Source organism: Gopherus evgoodei, chromosome 1, assembly GCF_007399415.2.
Source record: "Gopherus evgoodei ecotype Sinaloan lineage chromosome 1, rGopEvg1_v1.p, whole genome shotgun sequence".
Classification (NCBI taxonomy): domain Eukaryota; kingdom Metazoa; phylum Chordata; order Testudines; family Testudinidae; genus Gopherus; species Gopherus evgoodei.
In genome coordinates this window covers 249,846,251-249,868,799 of record NC_044322.1, presented here as the reverse complement: position 1 = coordinate 249,868,799, position 22,549 = coordinate 249,846,251, and the positions used below count along the sequence as shown (strand labels likewise).

Sequence of the window (22,549 nt, the reverse complement as noted above, 5' to 3'; positions counted from 1 at the left end):
ATTTCAACTATACACACAAAATGATGGGTCTAAGTTAGGTGTTAAAGACAGACTTTGGAGTCATCGTGGATGGTTGTCTGAAAACATCTGCTCAATGTGCAGTGACAGTAAAAACAGGCTAACAGGCAAGGAATCATTAGGAAAGGGATAGATAAGATTTATTGGAAAAGATACAAAGAAGGGCAATAAAAATGATTAAGGGCATGGAAGACATTCCGTATGAGGAGAGATTAAGAAGACTGGGACTGTTCAACTTAGACAAGAGACAACTAAGGAGATGACAGAGGTCTATATAATCATGAATGGTGTGTAGAAAATCATTTATCCCTTCACATACCACCACCACCAAGGGTCACCCCATGAAACTAATAGGCAGCTGGTTTAAAAAGAAACAAAAAGGAAGTACTTCTCCACACACTTCAATCAGCCTGGGGAAATTGTGAAGGCCATTAAGTATAACTGGGTTCAAAAAGAAATTAGATAAGTTCATGAAGGGTAGGTCCATTAATGGCTCTTAGCCAAAATGGTCAGGGATGCAACCCTAGTCTCTGGGTGTCCTTAAGCCTCTGGCTGCCAGAAGCTGGTCTGGACCACTTGAAATTGCTGTGTTCTGTTCATTCCCTCTGAAGCATCCAGGAGTGGTCATTGTTAGAAGACAGGATACTGGGCTAAATGGACCATTGGTCTGACCCACTATGGCCATTCTTCTCTTCTGGAAACCCAATTTCTGCCAAAAATAAATTTGCCAGATCATTTTTGCCCCAGTGCCAAGTGCTGCAATTATACCACATATTAAGCTCTGTATTGGCACTAGTCCCTTCAGTCATTACTAATGTGTGCTAAAAATACCTTCATTGTGAGGATCCTAAAATGCAGCCTGAAGTATAAATGCAGCCGATGAATTTCAAAGTATAGGAAAAAGCATATCATCGAAGTGGTGGCTTTATGGTTATTGCAATTCTTTATCTGATTTGCTGATTCTTAATGTAGGTTTTAGTTTGGATTATTTAAGAAAGGCTGAAGACTTTTTTGTAGCTCAGTAAGCCTTTGGTGTAACCTTTGTACTGGCCATCCTAATGAGGAATGTTACTACTATAAATTTAGACAATCAAATGGAAGTCTACCTAGGTTTAAGTTCCTCTGCAGGAATGCCCCTTGAACTCAAAAAATATGCTACATCTTGAATAAGACTGACCTATTGCATTGTTGTTCCCTTTGTTGCCAATTTTACTAGAAACAGCAAATAGCTACATTTTAAAAAGTTCCCCCATATAAACAAAATACAACTGCATTTGAGCATCACCAGGCACAAGTACATCAACTGTTTGCTCAGTCAGGATTTTACACAGTATTCATGTGTTTTTGCATCAGTACCACAAAAGCTGCAGATCCTTTAAGGATAGCAGGTTCTGCATAACAAGTTAGTATGAAAGTGATCTGAGCTTTCTGTGATTAGATACTAAGAATGATTTTCTATTCTCTTGTTTGAGGGCTGGAGACAGCTGCACACAAAGGGGCAGCTGCAGAACTATGGTCATGGCAGTGCTGAAATAATCTCGTGGCACCTTATAGACTAACAGACGTTTTTGGAGCATGAGCTTTCGTGGGTGAATACCCACTTCTTCAGATGCACCATGCATCTGAAGAAGTGGGTATTCACCTACGAAAGCTCATGCTCCAAAACGTCTGTTAGTTTATAAGGTGCCACAGGATTCTTTGCTGCTTTTACAGATCCAGACTAACACGGCTACCCCTCTGATACTTGAAATAATCTCATTACACGTAATAACTAGACAATGTTTTATTACAAGAGAAGAATAGTTTTATATTGCCAAAAAACTCCATAGTTTGGGAAAGCTGCACAGGTAGCAAATGTCCATACTCAGAAGTCAACTGGCACTTCAACCTGGAGTGAAAGGTAAAGGAGTGTTCCAAAAAACAGGAATTTAACAGACAAGGCTTCAGAACTGGCTCTTCCCTTCCAGCTGGGAGCAGAGACTAATCTCTAATCACGTTACAACCTGCTGTGAAACAGTAGGAACAGAATTTGAATTACTGTATTTTCCAATCCCAGCCAGCCATCTTGGCAAAAACCCACTCCCACGTAATAAGGAGATCAGAATTATATTCAGTGTTTTGTTCTTCAGACTCCTTATAAAATTTCCTTTGAGCACATACATTGTACTTCTATTTTGGCTACAGAAGGATAGCTGCAGTGTGAAAGATCTATTGGGACAAATGAACAAGTCAGAAGTAACAGCAGACGGGAACCACTGCCAGGGGTCAGGAAGCATGGCAAGACACCACCAGCTTTAATACTCAGCTTTGAAAGGATAGTCCTTGTGATTTGCGCACCTGAGGAAAAGAAAAAGAAAGGTTATTCTGAAATCGGAATTAAATATGACTCATGTTGGCATTGGTGCTTCTTTTGGACCTACAAGGGTCTGAAAGGTACAAGCAGTCCGCACAGGCATTAAGTTCCGACCAGCCTCAAACATATCCAGTTTATACACAAACTTCCCCAATCCCTTTGCATTTAGACATTGAGAAGTCACAGGCAGGGAGATCTGAATGCTTTTTAGATTAAGTGTTTACTTTTGTGCTGCGTCATTCAAATGGTAAGTTTTCGGAGTTTTGAACAATCAGTTTTGATGTCTGAGTTTGATATTGCAAGGTGCTACAATCTGTATAGAAGTATTAATACTTCATACTAAATATGTCAAACTTCAACACTCAATATCCCTAATGAGATTATGTCCATATTTTAAAGATGGTGGGGGAAAAAAGAAAAAAAAAAAGTCTGACAGATCAGGTGAGTTGTATGTGATAAATAAGATGGATAGCCAGGCTCAGGATTTGGAAATCTAACTCCTAACATTGTGTTAATTTCTCCATATTGCGGTCTCTGATTTCATACACACAAATGCAAGATTGCTTGCTAAATTTGTTACTGTGTTAGAATTCTATTTACAAAAAACCCAAAAGACTTTCACTCAGTTTTGAAAATTTAAACTTATTTACATCATTTACCAGTTCTTCAGATGGGACATTAGTAATAAGAATCTGAGCTATTTTAAATTCGCCCAAGGCAACATCTCCCCCCACACACACACTATTTTTAGGCTAAAACAACTTTACTCAGAGCTCTGTTTGACACTTGATTTGAAACAGGTTTACTGTTCATTTAGGAGAGAACCCTTTAACATGCTCAGTTCCAGAAATCATTTCAGAGTGTGACAGAAGAGTGAAAGAGTACTCTCTGATTCTGGGATTGCTTAAAGTCTGAGACTTCCCACTCCAAAACCAGACCTAGTTGAAAACAAACTAAACAAAATCCCCCACTACACCCCAGCAACAGATAATCACAACTGCCTGATTTCCTCTCATCCACCAAGCAAAAGGGAACAAAGGGATAATTTTGAAACATCATGATGCGCGGGGCCATGTTCATGCACAGCTAAGTAGGAATGCAGATCTACTTGGACAGAAGAGAACATGTTACTGGTTTCATCTTGGCAGGTGTTAAAAATCAATTTTAAATGATTTCGTTTTATAATGGGGACTGAAAAACTCTACTGACAGCACAGAAGCTGATCAATGCATCTCAAGTTTTAGGGCTTCCAAGGGCAATTTAATTCCTCAAGTCTCCATTGGAATTAAGTATTCAGCATGCTAACAAACTCCAGAGGCAGGTATCTGCATTCTACTGACAAAGCGTGTGGCAGATCGTTAAAAGGTTCGACCAATATCACAGATACAGTCCCACATCAGAGCTAGCTTTAGAACTAGATACTAAGAACTCCTGTGTTTAGGCCCTTTTATCAAGAAGTGAGAGCTTAAAATCAAATGTAGGTATTGAAAATAAGGCCACATGTTCACCACTGTGAAGATGTTAAAAACCCTTCCTGAAAAGAGATTTTTGGACAGCTTTTAGGTAAATTTCAGTTTGCAGGGTTTTTTTTTCCCAAATCAATCTCACACACAAAAATAATTCCTGGATATTGTTTTCAAGCAATCTGCATAGAATAGCACTCAGTGTTTTCAAACATTGTCACCTACATGGTGAATGCACAGGCTCTCCAGTTCCTATTAAAGCTGAGGATGGTTTCCATCTCCTCTTTAGTCAATTCAAAGTCAAACACCTGATGAGAAAACATTTTGTTAGCTTTTCAAGCAGCACAGTCAAGACTTGGGTGATCAAACATTCACAAGACTGAAAGAAAGGTTCATAAAACACTCCCAATTTGACCTAAAATCGGCTTTGTACAACTAAAGTATTTCCCTTTGGACAGCTGCAGTCTACTGGTAGAGAAAGGTGTAAGCTGAAGTGACAGACCCGTCAGCTACACTGAAAGCTTTTGTGAACTGTTATAATAAAGACAGTTAGCTACACATTCATCCTGCATTTTTGTTCATATTCATTGACATCTAATGCCTCCGAGTGTGGGTAATACATTTTACCGGCCTGTTAAGAATACAATGCTGGAAAATTGCAGGGTTCCACTTAATCCAATGTGTGTGTTCTCACAACTTGTGTAATTTGAATGTTTTAATTTAGGAAATAATCAAAATGTTTTTAATTGACTGGTAATTCAGTGAAGTACCACTGAATTAAGAACAATTATATGACAAGTTGTTTGTGTGAGTGAGAGAGAGACTGATATCAGAGACTGGATCTGAGTATAGGAAAGCTATTTTCTTGACACTGCTTTGTATACACAGTGTTTTAGTGGCACATGACTCCACTCAGGTATTAGGCAAGCTTTACTTGCTGGTTTGTTCAGCACACAAGAGAAAGGACCATGAACAGTCACTTGGTGCATTTATTTTTAAGCCAGTTCGGCTCACCTTTTGCCCTTAATCCCAAGTGTTAGTTTAACCTTCATTATACTGTATGTAAAGGTACTAAAAAACCTTCCACCTTTTCAGGATAACCTGGGAAGAGTGAGAAAGTCTAGCTACCTTCCACATAAGAAGTTTGGACTCCATCTAGTTACTACACTTCAAAGCCAACCTGAATGTTATTTGCAATCTTACCTTAAAGTTCTCTTCAATACGATGTGGTGTAACAGACTTGGGAATCACAATCACATTTCTCTGGATATGAAACCGGATCAGAACCTACATAAACAGATCAGCAGTGTTACTTGCAAGTCATTCATCACCAGTAAGAGACCAAAACCTCTCTGTTCTAAACTAACAGTACTATTAGAGCTAAGATTCAAGACACACTAAGATGCAGTTCATCAGAACCACTCCACTTCTAACGCACCTCTTTTCATCACTGCAGTACTTAAGGCCAAGCTGACACTTATTGAACCACAAGGAGTTGAACAGCAGTGGCCAGGTGAAAGCTGATGTTTCCCTTTCCTCTGTTATCCAAATACCTGGTGATCACTAATTCCTTACCCTTACAAGGAGATTTAAGAAATGGAATCAGATTGCAAAGGATGCAGAGTTTACACAAGATTAGAATGCTCAAACAACAGATATAATGCAGCGACCTCACTTTGCTGGGTACAGATACCTGTGCTGGGGTTTTGTTGTGCTTGGCTGCAATCTCCTTAATCTTGGGGTCATCCAAGAGGGAAGGGTCCTCTGGTTTAGCCCTGTAAAAACAAGAGATAGAAAGTTAACGGTGGCAAGTTTTCATAAGATGACTCTACATACTAACAGAAACACCTATCCATTACAACTGCGTTACTTGCTCAACATGCCTCAGAGAGTTTCAAGTTCAACATTCACATTGTCATGATCAGGCAAGTCAGGCTGCCAAGCATTCTTACCATGGCCTGTCAGGAGATCCGAGGGGACTGTATGCGGTCACAGAGATCCCTTTGGATTGGCAATACGTAATCAGCTTCTCCTGGGTAAGGTATGGGTGGCACTCAATCTGTGAGCACAAGGACACACATTTACTCAGAGGCAGACTGCACCAATGCTGCTATGTTCCAGGGATCATTTCCTATTCCACTTACAGGAAATATCTTTGGTAGGTTGGCAAGTTATGACTAATTATGCACTCTGCGTATGTTACACAACTTTGACTTGTTTGGTATTCTATTAAATTTTCTTGTTTGTGTGTGACATCTGTTAGGTTTCAGTATTATAGGATATTGCAAGGCAGGGGAGGGGATGGGGAGAACATACCTTACTTATGTTTTCATTATCAACTTTGGTCTCCAAACATTTACAAAATAGTCAGCCTCAGAATTAGACAACTGAAGCAGTACAATAAAGTTCATATCCAAACGTATAGCATAAACTCAGAATAATCTAACTGAAGTGAAATTCAGATGAGTAGGGCTATTTCTTCCAATTTAAAGTCTTCTTGTTTAGCCTCCTTAATTAAAGATACAAATATTTTGAAAACTACTGTAGCATCAATACTATGAACTGTAGTATTCCAGACCATTACTTCAGAATAACATTACACTGTTTTCATGTTAAACGGGAAGGTACATTTCAATCAATTAATTTAAAGGGAAGTTTCAATACTGGTTTCTGCTGTACATGAGTGCTCTTGTTGAAAGTGGCCCTATTCAACCAAAATGTAAATACTGAACACAATTTTACACATTAGATTATGGAACTTTTTCTAGACAATACATGTGTCTGCCTACCATTAGTTTTAATGGGATCATCATCATCTGCACATCAGGCAGAGCAGAGGAAAGACTACAGCATCCTTAATGTTGGGCCCACATTCCGGTAAGCTACTGTAGCACAACCCACAGTAAAATCAGGATTATCACAAAGTCATGGGGCACTGGCTCAGTCTGGACAATTGAGGCTTTGGATAATGGAAGGGATTTTCAAGGTACCTACACATTGAGGAGCATAACCTTGTTTAACTGAGCCCATCCTGTCTGTCAAACCATCTGGATTGCTGCTTTCAGACTGAAGGCCTTGAAATCTCATGCTGCTGACAGGTGGACCAAGACACCGCACTGCACGTGATGGATTGCAGCCTGCAGTTTTATTTATGGTTCTAGCTGCATTGCTGTTAGAAGATGATCATGTGGCAGTTTCCCAAAACTCCTAATATAGTTTGGAATAATAGTCAACGCACAGCTCACGGCTGGGTTCACCTGGATATAGACTGCATGGCTATTTTGTTTCCTCAGCACGCAGAAATGCAGCTGCTTGTACAGTATAACAAAAATGCCCCTTTCCACTGTCTGGAACTGTGGCCACTGGGAGCAGCCATACCTGCGGACTCTTAGGTAAACAAAGCATCTCACGACCTGCCAGGGGCTTACCCTGAACAAGCTGTGAACCAAGTTTGGGAACCCCTGGCCTAATAGAATATATAGAAGCTACTTTAAACAACTGCTACCTCCTGTATAAGGGAATGAGCGAGTATTTGGGTTAAAAGAAAAGACCTTCCATCAAATGTTAAAAAATTAGGATTTTTCCAAAATGAATTGCAGATGGAATGGTTCATGTGTGTTAACAGAAGAACGTTTGAAAATATCTGCAAATATCTGAGTGAGACTTTCATCCTCTAGATTGTATGGATCATTGGGCTATGCATACACTACACATCTATTCTTGGGAACAGACACCCATTAGAATTTATTTCTGGCTCGTGCTAAACAGGTTTCCAGTTTGTCTTGAAAAGAAACTTGCTCCAGAAAATGTTTTGTAGGCCAAGGGGTAACACCCCCCAATTGCTGTACTTCTTAATCAAATGAAAATATGAACAGAGGCAGCATTTGATATGGAGCTTTTTTGCCTTTGCCATGTGGCAGTCTAAGGAATAAATGAATCCACACCATCAATCTCCCTTTCAGTCAAATACAGTATTCCTCTGGCCTTCCCCCTCCCCACCACTAAGTTCTATGCTACAGAAATTCCAACTTACATTTCCCCTGCCACCCCCCTCCCCAAAAGAGAGCTATTCTAAAGTATTTTGTATGGAACTAGAAATATGCAAAGAATATTAGTCTTTGCTCTGTTAGCTGGACAGGAGCTCTAATTTATGAGCAGAAGACAAAAAACCCAAATGCTAAATAACAAAGTTGCTTTTACAATGAGAAAACTTGAACTAGCTAACTTGACCAGCCAACCTACTTCTATCTTGGATTGTTTGAAAGAAAATTAATTTAACTGAATTGGTTAGATACACTTTCAACATCCAAAGGGAGGAGGCACATATTTATTTTGAAATATTACTATTACTAACAAGATACTGTACAGGAATGAGGTTCAGATATTCTCCATTTTCACTTAGGCATTCAAGTAACCCTCCCTTTTGTTCCTTTGCTAAGAGAACCAGTACTGAACTTGGATCATTTACACAATGGTACCAGGGAAAGGTAACCACAATTTACTTATTTTGTATTCAAGATTTAAAAACAAACAAACAAAAAAAAACAGACCAGTCAAGTAATTCAATTATTTTTCCTATCACAGCCATTACTTAACCCCCGAACCATACTGTAGCTGTTGCTAGTAGCTGAAGTATAGGCAAGATGTTTCTGTAATTAACACTTGTATTCTCTCACATACGTCTTAAGCCTGGCCACAGCCTCTGAAGTCAATGGGAATGGAAGGTTCTCAGCCCCTTGCAGAATCGTGCTCTTAGCTTTCTTAGAGGTTGTCTACACGGCAGCAGTGCAGACTACAGGGGGTGTAAATTGTACAGCATGCTAAAGTGCTGCGTTTTAACTGCCCTGGGTAGATCCTGGTGGCGAGAACTGAAAAGGTACCGAGTTCGCATTGAGGTAGTCCCATTTCAAGCAGGACTACATTAACATGAACCAGGCACACGTCCCCTAGACTCTGTGTCTCAGCTTCCCCACTGTAAAATGAAGATAATGATACTTACCTCTGTTGTAAAGCATTTAGTTCTTTTCAATCAGGAAAATATGTAGCTCTTCCAGTAATTATTACCATTCACTCCCTCAGCTGCCCCTTCAGAATTCTAAAAGGGCTGAAAATGCATTCTGTGCCTACTCTGCCTGCTCCCTACCTCCCCACTGTAAAAACTGACATGATCAGATCCTCACGATCTCAGAGACATCGAGCTGTTGCCTTTAAGCAGCTTACCTGGTTGTTGGCAGGCCTGTATTTTAACCCAGGCTTGTTCAAGATTCTCTCGATCAGTTCGTGGTTAAAGTTGGAGATTCCAATGGCTTTCACCAGTCCTGCATCCACCAGCTCTTCCATAGCCTAAGGGAACAAGAGAATCTGAGTCTATGTAATCAGATACACAAGGTACGGCCTAAATAAGGCATTCTTGCTGCCAACATGGTATATTTCTTTGATGATAACCAGCGATAGGACACTTGGTTGGACTCATCACTATGTTCTGGAGTCCACCAGGGAAAACAGATGCAGAGAGAATAGTGTTTCACCCTCTTCTCGGAGATTTCTTTTCTGGCTGTGAAGTTTTTATGCATTTTTATTCATCATAAGAGTGAGTTTGAAGAGACCTGGGTCAGATAGTCCATTATTCTGCCAGTGTTGGGTTATCCTCAATATTGTGGGTAGTATTTAAACCAGGGGTCAGCAACCTTTCAGAAGCAGTTTGCCAAATCTTCATTTATTCACTCTAAGGTTTTGCATGCCAGTAACACATTTTAACATTGTTAGAAGGTCTCTTTCTGTAAGTCTATAATAGATAAGTAAACTATTGTTGTATATAAAATAAACAAGGTTTTTAAAATGTTTAAGGAGCTTCATTTAAAGTTAAATTAAAATGCAGAGCCCCCTGGACCAGTGGCCAGGACCCAGGTAGTGTGAGTGCCGCTGAAAATCAGCTCAGGTGCCGCCTTTGGCATACGTACCATAGGTTGCCTACCCCTTATCTAAACCTACAATTCTCCTTTTACTTCTGCAAGTAATAAGCAGAGCTGAGAATTTTCAACAAAATGTTAACATTTCAGTGAATTTACTTTGACTATGTCTTGACACACTGTATGTTTGTCAGTATTCTAGCAAAGCAGCTTTTCTAGCTGGAATTTTAAGTTTGAATCTGAAGGAACTTAAAATTTAACTCACAGGAAATGTGAATGTAAGTTACCCAAGGCAGCCAGTCAGGGAACAAAAGTATCATCTAACCTGCATAAATATACAGTGCAAATTTGGAAATATTTACATAGGATTCTAAGTGATGGGCAAACCAAGAATGAAGGTATTTACAAATAATTTTGAATGAATTATGAATTCTTTTCAGAGAAATCAAATATAAAATAGATAATCTAATCAGAGCCAAAATGAATCTCAAACTGCAATAAGACTCACCTCCCAAGTGTCCAGAATATCTGTGTCACTGGGCAAGACCATGCCTTTCTCATCCGTGGGAAACAGCTCCTCTCCAGCCTGGCAATGCAAGGCAGAAAGTCTGAATCGTTCTCTATTGAATTTTCTGCAGAAAGACTAGAATTCTTGGGAAGTCAAACTGAACTCAGATTCTGTATAGTAGCTCGAACTCTTAGGGCAGAAAAAGAGGAATAGTAACTCCTATTTAAGTAGTTACCTTACTAATTCCGGCAAGGCCTCCCTTCCTCATGCTACACATGCATCATTCCAGCCACAGAATCCACCCCAATAAATATGGTTAATTCTGTGGCTGGTCTGCAGTTCAGTGACAGATCCAGCAAAATAGAACAGTGACCCACCATAGTACAAGTGCACCTGGGTTACAGGTTTATTACTTACAGGTGCAGCAAAGCACACAGTTTTTACACATTGTCCCATTATGCACATAATGGGACATTTCTGTACTAACCCAGATTTATATTTGCCTCCATCTGTTGCATGAGTGATGGTGTGCTGTTGCAGGCCTTTAGTGGGAGACTATGTCTAGATTGCAGGGAATGGAAGAAAGACCATGGAACAGACTGTGTGCATAAGTTACTGTCTATGCTCTTGCTATTATGAAAAGCTCCCTTTCCTAGGCTCCTTTACAGCCTGCCTGCAGTACTGTGATACCAGCACAGCCTCACTTCATCTGCTTTGTCCACCTTAAAGATACTGGAGAGTGCATTTGGGAATTGCACAGAATACCAAGGAGAAGGTATTTTTAATCAGGCTCTAACAGAAAAGAGCCAAGACAAAAGAGTCAAAGTGAGACCGTATCTTTAATCTGCATAGGGGCTTTACAATGAAAGATGCCACTTCTGAATGCCGGGAATACAGAACAACAAGGCTCTTATGGCAGATGGTAACTACAACTCTGTACTGTGCTTAGGGATTCCAAGGGCAGCAGGTGGGTGTCAGAGAAAAGAGAAATTAAGAATTTATTTCACTGCCTGCTGCTTAAGTAAGGCCATGTCTACACTACCAGTAGATCAGTGGGGTTCGATTTAGCAGGTCTAGTGAAGAGTGCTCTCCACCGGAATGAGAGTAGTAAGGTAAGTCGATAGGATACGCAGTGTAGACACCGCAGTAACTTGACTTAAGTTACATTGACTCCCGCTACGTTATTCATGTACCTGGAGTAGCGTTACTTAGGTCGACTTACCCCAGTAGTGCAGACAAGGCCTAAGAGTGCTACTAGCAACAAAGAACAGACTTATTGTTAAGAAGCAAGAGATACAGCTGTCTGTCCCATAAAGAGGAAGACAAACCAGTACAGAAGGAATTGGTAATCAAATGGTTAAAAGGTATAAACTGCCCTGTCAAATGGGATACCTGGATTTGATCCGAGATTCATCTCTTCTTGGATCAACAGGGGCCAGGAATGTGGCAGAAGCAGCATGCTCAGCTTTAGGGATGAAAGCCTTGTTCACACACTCATTCAGTAAAGCTGAATAAGCAGCACAAGAAGAGTGATGCTGAGATATACTCAAGGAGGATACCTCCAGGGTGAGAGGGTTGGGGTGGTAACAGGATAGCTTATCGGTAGGACAGTGCTTCTCCAGAATCTGTCAGGAAAAAGCAAAAAAGTATTACAACACTACAGTACCTTAAATCCCAAAGGCCAGTGAATGAGATACAGATCCAGGTAATTCAGTTTCAATGCAGCAAGAGTTTTCTGGCATGCTCCCTTCACCAGAGATTTCTCATGGAATGTGGACCACAGCTACAAAAGGAAAAGCAAACAAAGCAGTGACCTCACAAGCAAATGCTCTTACGAAGCTCTCACGAACAGGACAAAGGGTACGTCTTCACTACCGGCCGAATCGGTGGGTAGCAATTGATTTCTTGGGGATCGATATATCACGTCTAGATGAGACGCGATGTATCGATCCCCGAACGTGCTCCTGTAGACTCCGGAACTCAAACAATACGAACAGTGGTAGCGGAGACGACGGGGAGCCACGGACATTGATCCCGTGCAGTGAGGATGGTAGGTAACTCGATCTAAGATGTACGCAACTTCAGCTATGTGAGTAACATAGCTGAAGTTGCGTATATCTTAGATCGATCCCCTCCCCTAGCATAGACCAGCCCTTAGTCATCTCACACCTACAAGAAGCAGGTTTGGGAATATTACTACCCTCATTTACAGGCTCAATCTGTGAGCAGAGACAGAGGGAGAGGTTCTTGATGCTAGTATTTTCAGTAGCAGTTTACTTGATAAAATTGGGTTCTGACAGATTAAGATGGTAAAACAATTCCACCAGTTAAGGCACCAACAAAAAGCCACTTATTGCAAGACACAGTATTGGGAAAGAGAAAACTAAGTACTACAGAGTAATGAAGCTTTCCAGCCATCTGTATCCAGAAGCAGGGAGATGGGAAAAACCTCCTGCATGAGTTTGGCTAGCCTTCTGATTTGATCACCTAATTTAAGAGCCTAGATAAAGAACGGTTTCAAACACAAACACATACAATGCAAAAAAGTTATTTGGGCCCCCATGTTTTTGAATTGTCACATGGATCTGGATTAAAAAAAGTACTTAGCCACTTCAGTCACATCTTAGGCTCCACTGGGAACCAGGAAACTCCTGCCTAACCCAGCAGGTACCTAAACTCAATTGGCACCTACATTCTCAGGGTAAAAGTTCCTGAAGTGGCTAAGTTTCTGCCTCTGGGCATGCTCACTGCTGCCCCCCATCCTGCATCTGGATGTCTAAGTCCCAGAGCAATGCACAAGCCAAGGGAAGATAGCAGTTTGTCCACCAAAGTCACATGCGGGGCCCAATCCGGCAGGCAAGTTCAGAGGCCCACTACCAGACCACGTATAATTCAAAATCTCACCAAGGGGCCCTCACCTGGGATGTGAAGGACCCAGGTTCAACTCTCCCTTCAGACAGAGGGGAAGAAAGGATTTGAAGAGATGTCTTACCTTTCAGGAGAGTGCTCTAACCACCGAGCTTTGGGATATTCTGGTGTGGGTCTCCAATCCTTAAGGAAGCTACTCTACTCCAGGTAAATGATAGGCGATCACTCATTACCGAGTACAATCATCTTCCATGGGAGTTATGGGTCCTCAGGTGGCTAATAAGACCAATCCTTGAACCACAAGTTCTATTACACTGAGGGCAGATGTTTGCAGGCTCAGCAGGAGGACTGCTCACTATGACTGGAGACCAGTCTCTCCTTCCTCCTGCATCTCTTGTCCTCTTCAGCTTGTCAGCGAGCAAGTTCAAAATGCAGGTGACCATCACGTAGGACTTCAGTCTGTATTAAGCCACCCTGGGCAAGTGTCTCCCAAGTGTCAATGTCAATATTACACTTTTTTAGGTTGTCCTTCAGCAAGTCCTTCTAATGCTTGTTCTCCACCCACATTACGGTGCCCTTCTTTCAGCTGAGAAAATAGGTTCTGTTTTGGGAGGCGATTGTCTGGCATCTGGACAATGTGATCAGTCCAGCAGAATTGCTGATTGATGATCATTGCCTCGATACTCCTAGTCTTTGCCTCTTCCACAACACTAATATTGGTGCGCATGTCTTCCCATTTGATCTTCAGAATCCTACAAAGGCAGCGTTGATGGTGCCTCTCAAGGACTTTCTAGTGTTGTCTATAGGTTGTCCAAGTTTTGGACCCATACAGCAGTGTTGGGAGAAAGGCTCGATATGCAAGAAGCTTGGTGTCTGTTCGAATGTCATGATCTTCAAAAATCCTGCGCTGTAAATGAGAAAAAAGGTGCACTGGCACAGTTTAGGTGATATTGAATTTCTGCATCAATATCTGCTTTTGATGAAAGATGACTTCCAAGGTAGCAGAAATGATCAACATTCTCCAGTACCACTCCATTGATTTTGATAGATGGGGCATGTAATACCTCATTTGGAGAGGGCTGATTGAGCACTTTAGTCTTCTTGATATTAAGAGTGAAACCATGTCACGCGTAAGCATTGGCAGACACATTCAAGATAGTTTGAAGATCTCTCTCAGAGTGGGCAAAGATTGCCTTGTCATCAGCATACCGAACAGCTTTCCATCCATTCTGTAATGGATTTCAACACAAGTTGTAAACTTCCAGCAATTAAGTAAAGAATGATGGCAATAAAAATTGCAAACATGGCTGGAGCAATCATACAGTCCTGTCTGATTCCTGTTTGTACTTTGAAAAGTTCATTCTGGGAGCTAGTGCTGCTCAGAACAGTCACTTTCATGTTAGCCTGAAACAATTTTAGGACATGGATGTCCTGATAAATACCTCAAATCTTAGAAAGTACCGTCCAGAGGGCACGTTATTCACTGAATCAAAGGCTTTAGTTAGATCAATAAAAGCCATGTACAGTGGTTGGTTTTGCTCCCGACTCTTTTCTTGCAGCTGCCATGCTGTGAAGATCATATCCACAGTTCCATGACATGGTCAGAAACCACTCGGTGACTCTGGTAAAATTGCTTCTTACAGGAGCAGAAGGCGGGTTGCAAGGACCTGCACCAGAACTTCTCCTGCAATGGCTAGAAGGGAGATACGATAATTTCCACAAGCCATTTTATCCCCTGTCTTGAAGGCAATCTCCTCCTTATCCAGATTTTAAGGATAAGCAGGTAAAACTGCCAAATTAGCTCTGGTCCATCATCTTTAAAGATTTCAGTGGGGATCCCATCTAGACCCTCTGCCTTCTTGTTCTTCATCTGCTTGGTGGCATTGTGTACCTCATACAAATTGGGAGGGTATCCGAGCTCATCCCTAAATGCTTGTTGAGGGATTTGCTCAAGGACTCCATCTGCAACCACAGAATTACGGTTAAGGAGATCTTCAACATATTCTTTCCAGCGAGAACTGATGGCTTCGTTGTCCTTCAAAAGTGAGATTCCATCCTTAGAGCGAAGGGGATTCATACCATGGCAAATTAGCCCATACGTAGCCTTGGTGGCACTAAAGAAACCAGATGTATTGTGCATATCTGTGAGATGTTGAGTTCTTGTGCTTTCTCAGTCCACCATTTGTTCTTGAGCTCTCAGGTTTTACATTGGACTTTTGCCCTTGCCATGACATGGTTTCTCTTTTTATATTACAATTTATGTCCAGATAAATAATGGAAAAGCAATTGGAGCAGAACTACTGGATGCTGGGTCTCCCAAGTGGGCATCCTAATGACCATGCTACAGAGTCACTTACATGCACACAAAAGAATCCCATAGCTCAAAGGTTAGCCCACCCTCCTGAGAGGTGGGAGAGCCCTCTTTGAATCCTTTCTTATCCTCTGCCTGTGTGGGAGAATTGAACCCACTGAACTAGCAAGCATACAGTGGATAGCATCACCACTGTGTGTGGTGTTAGGCACCCACCTGATTCATTCTCACAAGAAGCAGTTTACTTGCCTAAGGTGCTTGGCATTGAGAGCAGTTCCTATTTGTCAATCACTAGCAAAGACTGGTGCCTATTTCAGAGAGAGGGGTGGGGCTCAGCAGACATCTCCCAAACAACATCTCCCATTGGTTTTGTTAAACGGCTCCCCACCTAGCAGGCTGGCTTTTGTGAATCACATTCTTAGCTGTCCCATCTCTCCCCATTCATTGTACAGGAGCCCCGGCACTTCATTCAGACTTTGGGAATTGCAGCGTGCTCCTGTGATTTTCTAGGTGCCCAAAAGTTAAGTGTTGTAATAATGAAATACCTTTCTGAATACAGGCCACGATCTCAGCAAGCCACAACCTGGTCCTCCTTCCAGCAGCAGAAATGGAAAGAGATCCAGAATGGGGCCAATGCAGCAAGCTACCATTTGCAAGTTGCACTGGAAGTGGGGGGGGGGGAGGAGGGAGGGATCTTGTAGCCCCTAACACCCACCCATGATTCAAGGATTTCAGTAACTCAGCAAGAGGTTAGGAATCTATTACAGGAGTGAGTGGGTGAAGTTCTGTGGCCTGCAAGATGCAGGAGATCAGACTAGATGATCATGATGGTCCCTTCTAGTACCTAGGTCCAGCTCTAGGTTCTACATTACAAGCTCAGCATGCCAGGCAAAAACAGTGGTCCCTTCCTCAATCACTGGAAGGGCACAGTATTCCCACCTCCATTGCTAGTATGTTCACTAGACAAGAGCCACTCCAAACAGGAGAGGATCCAAGACGTCTTTTATTCTCCCTGTGCATGCCCTTTATACCCATCCCACATGAACATGTGAATCAGGAAACACAACAAGGGTGAAATGTACCACGTCTTGAATTGCTTTATAACCACAGAGTCAGATTTTCCTCCAACACCTGGGGTTCAGTGAGTCAGCCCAATGACCTTGATCTTCCTGCCAGAGCCATACCTTACTGACGACAAAGAGGTCCTCTCGTTTCACAACCCCTTCTTTGATTTTTTGCTGGATCCCATCCCCTACTTCATTCTCATTCTGGTACACGTAGGCACAGTCAAAGTGGCGGTATCCAGTGTCAATGGCAGCCTTCACTGCATCCTTTACTCTTCCTGGGGGAGACTAATCAAAATAATAAATTAAAAAAAACACAGACACGACTCTAAAATATCCCATTTCCCATCTGGCTAGAGGCTCAGAAACCCAATAAAGTTTATTTCTTCTATGGTGTTCACCTCCCAGGCATCTGGGCACCTTGCAATCATAAGGAAAAAGGCCCCTCTGCGGTTGTCTAGTAATTGTTGTTGTCCGACTTAATGGCAGCATCCAACAATGCATCTAGCAATCCATCCTGCATCTCACTTGGATAGTTTAGCAAAACAAAGCTGCCTCACACCATGACCCTACTCTGGATAGCTGTCAATGAGCTATTTCTATGTGAGAGGGCTCTCTGGCAACACCCTTCGAGTGGTCCTGGGAAAAGAGCTATCCTGGGAACTAGCTGTCAAGGCTTATTCCCCACTCTGGCACTTCGAGTGCAGAAGGTGAGGGCCTGCAAGGATTCTAAAAATTATTACTGGCCACTCCAAGCTTGTATTAAACTCCCAAGGTTACAGCTTCTCTCCGACCTTGCATGGTTAGATGCTGCCACCACCCAAGTGCAAAAAACTCTTTTGGAACCCAGGAAGGAGCACTTGGGAATTCCCTCCTGTGGGATACCTTCAAGCCCTTTCACCCACAGGGAAGAGCTTAGAAAGAATACAAAGGAAGTCAGCTGTTGCCACCAGCTAATTAAACAAATGCACAAACCTCTTAGGGACACAAAAATTCAGTCCTGTTCTTGAAAAAGGTTAAATTTTATTTACAAACAAAAAGAAAATACATCTGGAACTTAGGCTTTTTGCTAAGTTTTAAAAAACATAATTACAAGGATTAAGCATCAAGGTAGCTTCTTGAGGTCCAGCTTAAAGGTTACAAGCAACACAAAAGCACTTGGGGTTAGCACAGAGGAATCCACAAGCCATAAAGAAATAAAAGAGATAAACCTAATCATGTCTTCCTAAACATTCCCTGATCTACTTACATATCTGGGGTTTTAAATTATTAGTTTCTAGGTATGATCTGATGATTTTTCATACCTGGCCCAAAGCTTTACACAGTATAGTTCCAGCTCTGTCCCCTCTCTCCAGAGAGCAGAAAGACAGGGGAGATTCCCCCCCCCATATTTAAAAAAGCTCTAGCCTTCCCATTGGCTCTTTTGGCCACTCCCTTTTACCTATGGGCTTTACTTCCTTTATCTGTGAAGGGTTAGAGAACAGCTACTAACTGGGATCTTATAGCTAACTGGCTGGCTGAGTGTCCATAAAAAGGGAGCTCCTCCCCCACCCCCCATCTTCATTTATCACATTAGCAGAAGAAGCATCCCATCTGAGCCTATGAAAGGCAGTGTGGTGCATTGGGAAAGGCAAGGGACAGAGTCAGCTGACCTAAGTTCCGTGTGATGTGGGGCAGATGACTTGACCTCTGTCCCTCATTTTCCTCATCTGTAAAGTGAGGATACTAATAACCACCTTCTTTGTAAAAGTTTTTCAACTCGACAGACAAGAAGCGCTATAGAAGGGCTATGAATAATGATAGCCTCCCCACAAGAGGGGAGGCTGGGGAGATGCAGAAGCTTCCCAATCACTAAAAATGTGCAATCACCACTCTGAAAAGAGAATAGGTAGCCGGAAGTAATATGGCAGATACAGACTGCTGAGGGGAGGAAGATCTCAAATGTTATATAAAGCATGGTCAAAAGAAAAAACGAGGGCTTTTACAGCAAGGATTCTTAGAGCTAGCCTCCTCACCTCAGAATGCACTCATCTCACAGTACAGCAGGGGAGTCACTTAAGTATCAATGACCAGTCCTACTGTCTTGAACCCCTGCACTTTGGGCATGCAGGTGAGATTGGTCTTCTCAGGGGAAGCATTAAGCATTTTCCTGCCAACCATGGGAAGTGATCCTATGACAGCTGAACTGTTGCAAACCAGGAACTTGCCACAGTACCAGAGCTGCAGCTTTGTCCCTCAGGGCACATGATTAGACAACAAGATGTAGACCAGTCCACTATGAACCAATATTAGACTTCAGAGTCTGCAGTGTGTATTAGACAAAAGAATCAGAAGGAGAACATTTTGCTCAAGCAAAAAAAAAAATCAGATAGCATCTGCATTTTCAGGTATTGCATACATCCAGCTGTTGCTGCTGATTGCTATTTGATTTTGTTCCAATTCTGCTGGTCAAAAGTTGCTTGAAATACCAAAGTTTGCCTAAAACACTGGCTCGCTGCTCTCAAAAAGGTAAAAATGAGCAGACACTAGATTTCAGGTTTTGCTATGGTATATCCTGCCACCCAGCACTTGGGGCCTGCATAAGATAAGTGCTCTATGAAGGATCACATGCTGATCCTTGGCCTGTAAGAGGCCAGAGGGAAAGAAGTAGGGAGAAAGAGACCTTAAGGAAATTATTTATAAAAACACACAGTGCATAGCACTGACTTCAGCTCCCACCGGTGGGTGCTCAACCCGCCCCCGCCCCTGCTCCTTCCACCTCTTCCCCAAATCCCTGCCCCAGCCCCGCCTCTTCCAAGCATGCCATGTTCCCGTTCCTCCCCCTCCCTCCCAGTATGGCAGTGGCAGGGCAGGAAGTTGGGCAGAGAAGTGAGGACATGGCACACCCAGGACAGGAAGAGGTGGGGTGGAGAGAGGGGAGTTTGGCTACTCGTGGGTGCTCAACACCACTAATTTTTCCCTGTGGGTGCTCTAGCCCCAGAGCACCCATGGGGTCTGCGCCTATGACTCAGTAGCCACTACGACATATTGTTCAGCAAATGACCAATTCTATTCCACTGTAGCATGCTGTTTGAAATAGCATTTTACAGTATCGTATGAGACACTGTCAGCTTTGTGGGACCATATAATGCTGAGCTCTGTCATAAGACATACTTACAAAGGGATACACTTCGAAGTTGCAAGTCAGGTTGGAGTTTGGGCTATGAACCCCCCCTTCCTAGGCATCAGAACCCAGACTCTAGCCTGAGCTGCAACTTCAATGAATTAGCCCTGCTCCCCCATATCAGTCAACCCAGCCTGGCAGGCTCACTACTGCAGGCTACCTAGACACACCTTACTTTACAGATGCCAAGCAGATTACAATTTCGGATCACCACCCTGCATTAACTTAGTATTGGAACCAGCATATCAAGCAATGGATAGTAAAACCATTGCACAAAGTTGACATAGAAAAGTGCTTTTAAGAATGTAAAAATAGCTCTGTTTACCTATAAATCTGTTTGGAACATATAATGATTTCACAGACAGAGAGCATGAGTAAGTTTAATGACATTTTAACAAGATCCACTGTCACAAATTTACCATCTCTCTAACAATAACTGCAATACTGCTTTGCACTTCAGTAGGACTTTCTAAGAAGGGTTGCTCTTTATGAATATTACTATTAATCCTCTCAACACCATTGTAAATTAGGTCAGTAATATCCCTGTTTTACAGACAAAAAAAGCAAGGCATGAATATTTTCCTCAAAGTCACATACAAGTCTGAAGTCAGAATTAGGAACAGAACTCAGAAATCTAAACTCCTGGCTGTATTAACTAAAATTATAATTCTTTCAGTCCCCTTTGCCCCGCTCCCCATTGTATGTATTGCTAGTTATGAATCATCAATCAAATGCTGTACAGTACAAAAAACAGAAAGTCCCTGCCCTGAGCTTTCTAGAAACTACTCTTGTATGTTATTTCACTATTAAAGTGATACAGACAAACTTCATGAGACTTAAGGTGATATTCTTTTAAAACACAAGTAATAAAAAAATCTAAGGCCAATAGAAAACTTTTTAAAGAAAAGGCTAAAAAAATCCAGCTGTTTTGAAACAAAGGGTTCTCTTGCAGTGTCTGAAACCCAAACATTGCAGAAAGGCCTAAAAGTGAAACTGACTCCTTTGGTTTTTAATCCAACCAGAGAGAAGTAGTAAACGGAAACTTGGGCAGCGACAAGGAAAATGCGTTTTTAAAGTGCAATTTTTTAAACAGAGGAAGTTTTAACTGTAAGAGGGGCAAAGAAATTAGGCCAGAATACACTATTTTTAAATTGACAGTGCCTCTTTAAATAGGCCAATTTCCTAGTCAAATTCTGGAGTGCAAGAAGCCTTTACACTCCTCTCTCTCTCCCCCCCCCCCGAAAAAAAGCATAAATTACACCCGACGCATTATGTGCCCAACAACTTTGAATAGCTACTCTCAGACGCAGCAAAGGCTGGATATGGAAGCATGACACACAGCAACAGTGTTACATAAGGGCCAACAGCGATTCCAGGGGTGAGCACACTGAGCGCATACAGATACCGCCCGCCCCCCGCGCCGCATCCCACGCCTTGCAGGCGCAGCAGGGGACAGGACCCTTTCGGGGGGGGGGGGGGAAACAAATCTTGCCAGCAAGAAAACCAGATCGTTTGCAAAGGAACTACCCGGTGCTCAGCAAGAGCCGGGGGCGGCCAGAGCTGCCTGCCCTGTAACAAGAAGCCAAGCCGAGGCCGGCAGTTTTGGGCACACACTTTGCAAAGGGAGGACCAGATACAAACAGATCAGCAGTTCTGGAGGCAGCGATGAGGAACGGATGCAGTGTGCACCCGAGCGCAGGCGCCGGTGGCCGCTCGGTACCATGTCCTAGATCCCACCTGCTGCAATTACGGTACCTTCCAGGTGCCAAGCCCCAGGATGGGCATCTTTGCCTTAGTGTTCAGCTCCACGTAGGTCCCCATGACTCCCACTCTTCGGCCCTCCCCGGATCAGGGCCCGGGGAAAAAAACAGCAGCAGCTATTTATAGAGACTGGCCCCGCCCCTGCAGCTTGTCTCTGAGTAGCGGCTGCGGTGGGCGGAGAGAGCAGAGATTGGGAAGGGGTCCGGGTGGGGGAACGCGGTGCAGAGCAGCAGCCGAGTCTACCGCCAGCCGTGCACGATGGGCTGGGCAGGCTGTGGGCATGCGTTTCCTTGTAGCATTAGCTGCAGGTGCTGCACAGACCTTGCCTAAGTTGCCTGCAGCCTCCGCACTGTTGCAGGGGCCAGCTCTCCTGTTGGAATTTTCTGCAAAGAGTGACACAGAGGAGCTTGCAGATTCCTTCCTCCTCCAGTTTACCCAAACCTCAAGGGCAGCCAGTGCGGGCTATTTTCTGCTGAGGACAGAGCTTTCAGGGACCAGCAAAGGCCAGACAGTGTGTGACTCCAGTTTTCCATTCTGGAGGGCAAAGAGAGAAGTGTGTGTAGCCACCTACAAAAAAGTTGGGTGGGATCAGAAGTGAGCATGCCCCAATCCCAGCAGCAACATTGAGGGCAGGCAGCATCAACGTGGGGGGTGGGATCTCTGTCCCACTACAGCTATACAGATAAAATACAAATGAAGTAGAAACTGGAATGCGATGCATCATTCATATTCTGCAGTATGGGATGGAGGGAGGGAGATCTGTTCCTGGCTAGCTAACCTCTCCTTATCTCCCATTCATTTTTCTGCTGAGACCTACATTTTCAGAAGGGCCCTCTCATTTTAGGAAACTCAATTTTGGGGGACCCAGTTGTAGGAATCTCAGACTCTCAGATTAAGACCCCCAAATTAGGGGGCATTTTTGAAAATTTGAGTCTGGTAGAGGCAGCGGCTAGCCTGCTGCTCCTTCACTCGCTATTTTTGTGCTGTCCAGTTGCAATTGCAATGAAATGTAGCTGGTGCTTCTGAAATTACATTGCTGCGGATTGAATTTTGTCTTTTAAAAATTTGTAACAAATCCATGACCACCTAGAATTCCTTATTTGTCACTGTGCTGCACAGCTTGACCAGTCA

General features: G+C 42.8%; 2 protein-coding genes across 3 annotated transcripts in view; both read right to left on the bottom strand.

Annotated features, from left to right (window-relative positions):
• The window catches only part of LOC115639767 (estradiol 17 beta-dehydrogenase 5-like), a 296,315-nt gene that overhangs the window by 230,161 nt on the left and 43,605 nt on the right, over positions 1-22,549 (bottom strand). The gene's annotated exons all lie outside the window — the stretch shown is intronic.
• Positions 1,787-21,648, bottom strand: LOC115639792 (aldo-keto reductase family 1 member B1-like). Of its 2 annotated transcripts, XM_030542774.1 has the most exons (10): positions 21,413-21,648; positions 16,615-16,782; positions 11,918-12,034; positions 10,252-10,329; positions 9,055-9,177; positions 5,787-5,893; positions 5,528-5,609; positions 5,038-5,121; positions 4,060-4,142; positions 1,787-2,355 (listed from the first exon to the last, which is right to left on the bottom strand). In XM_030542774.1, exons 1-10 carry the CDS (start codon positions 21,476-21,478, stop codon positions 2,313-2,315), a joined length of 951 nt encoding a protein of 316 aa, XP_030398634.1. In that variant the 5' UTR covers positions 21,479-21,648; the 3' UTR covers positions 1,787-2,312. The 2 variants fall into 2 exon arrangements, with proteins under 2 accessions (XP_030398634.1, XP_030398635.1); XM_030542775.1 differs by lacking the exon at positions 16,615-16,782 and having other exon boundaries at positions 21,413-21,647.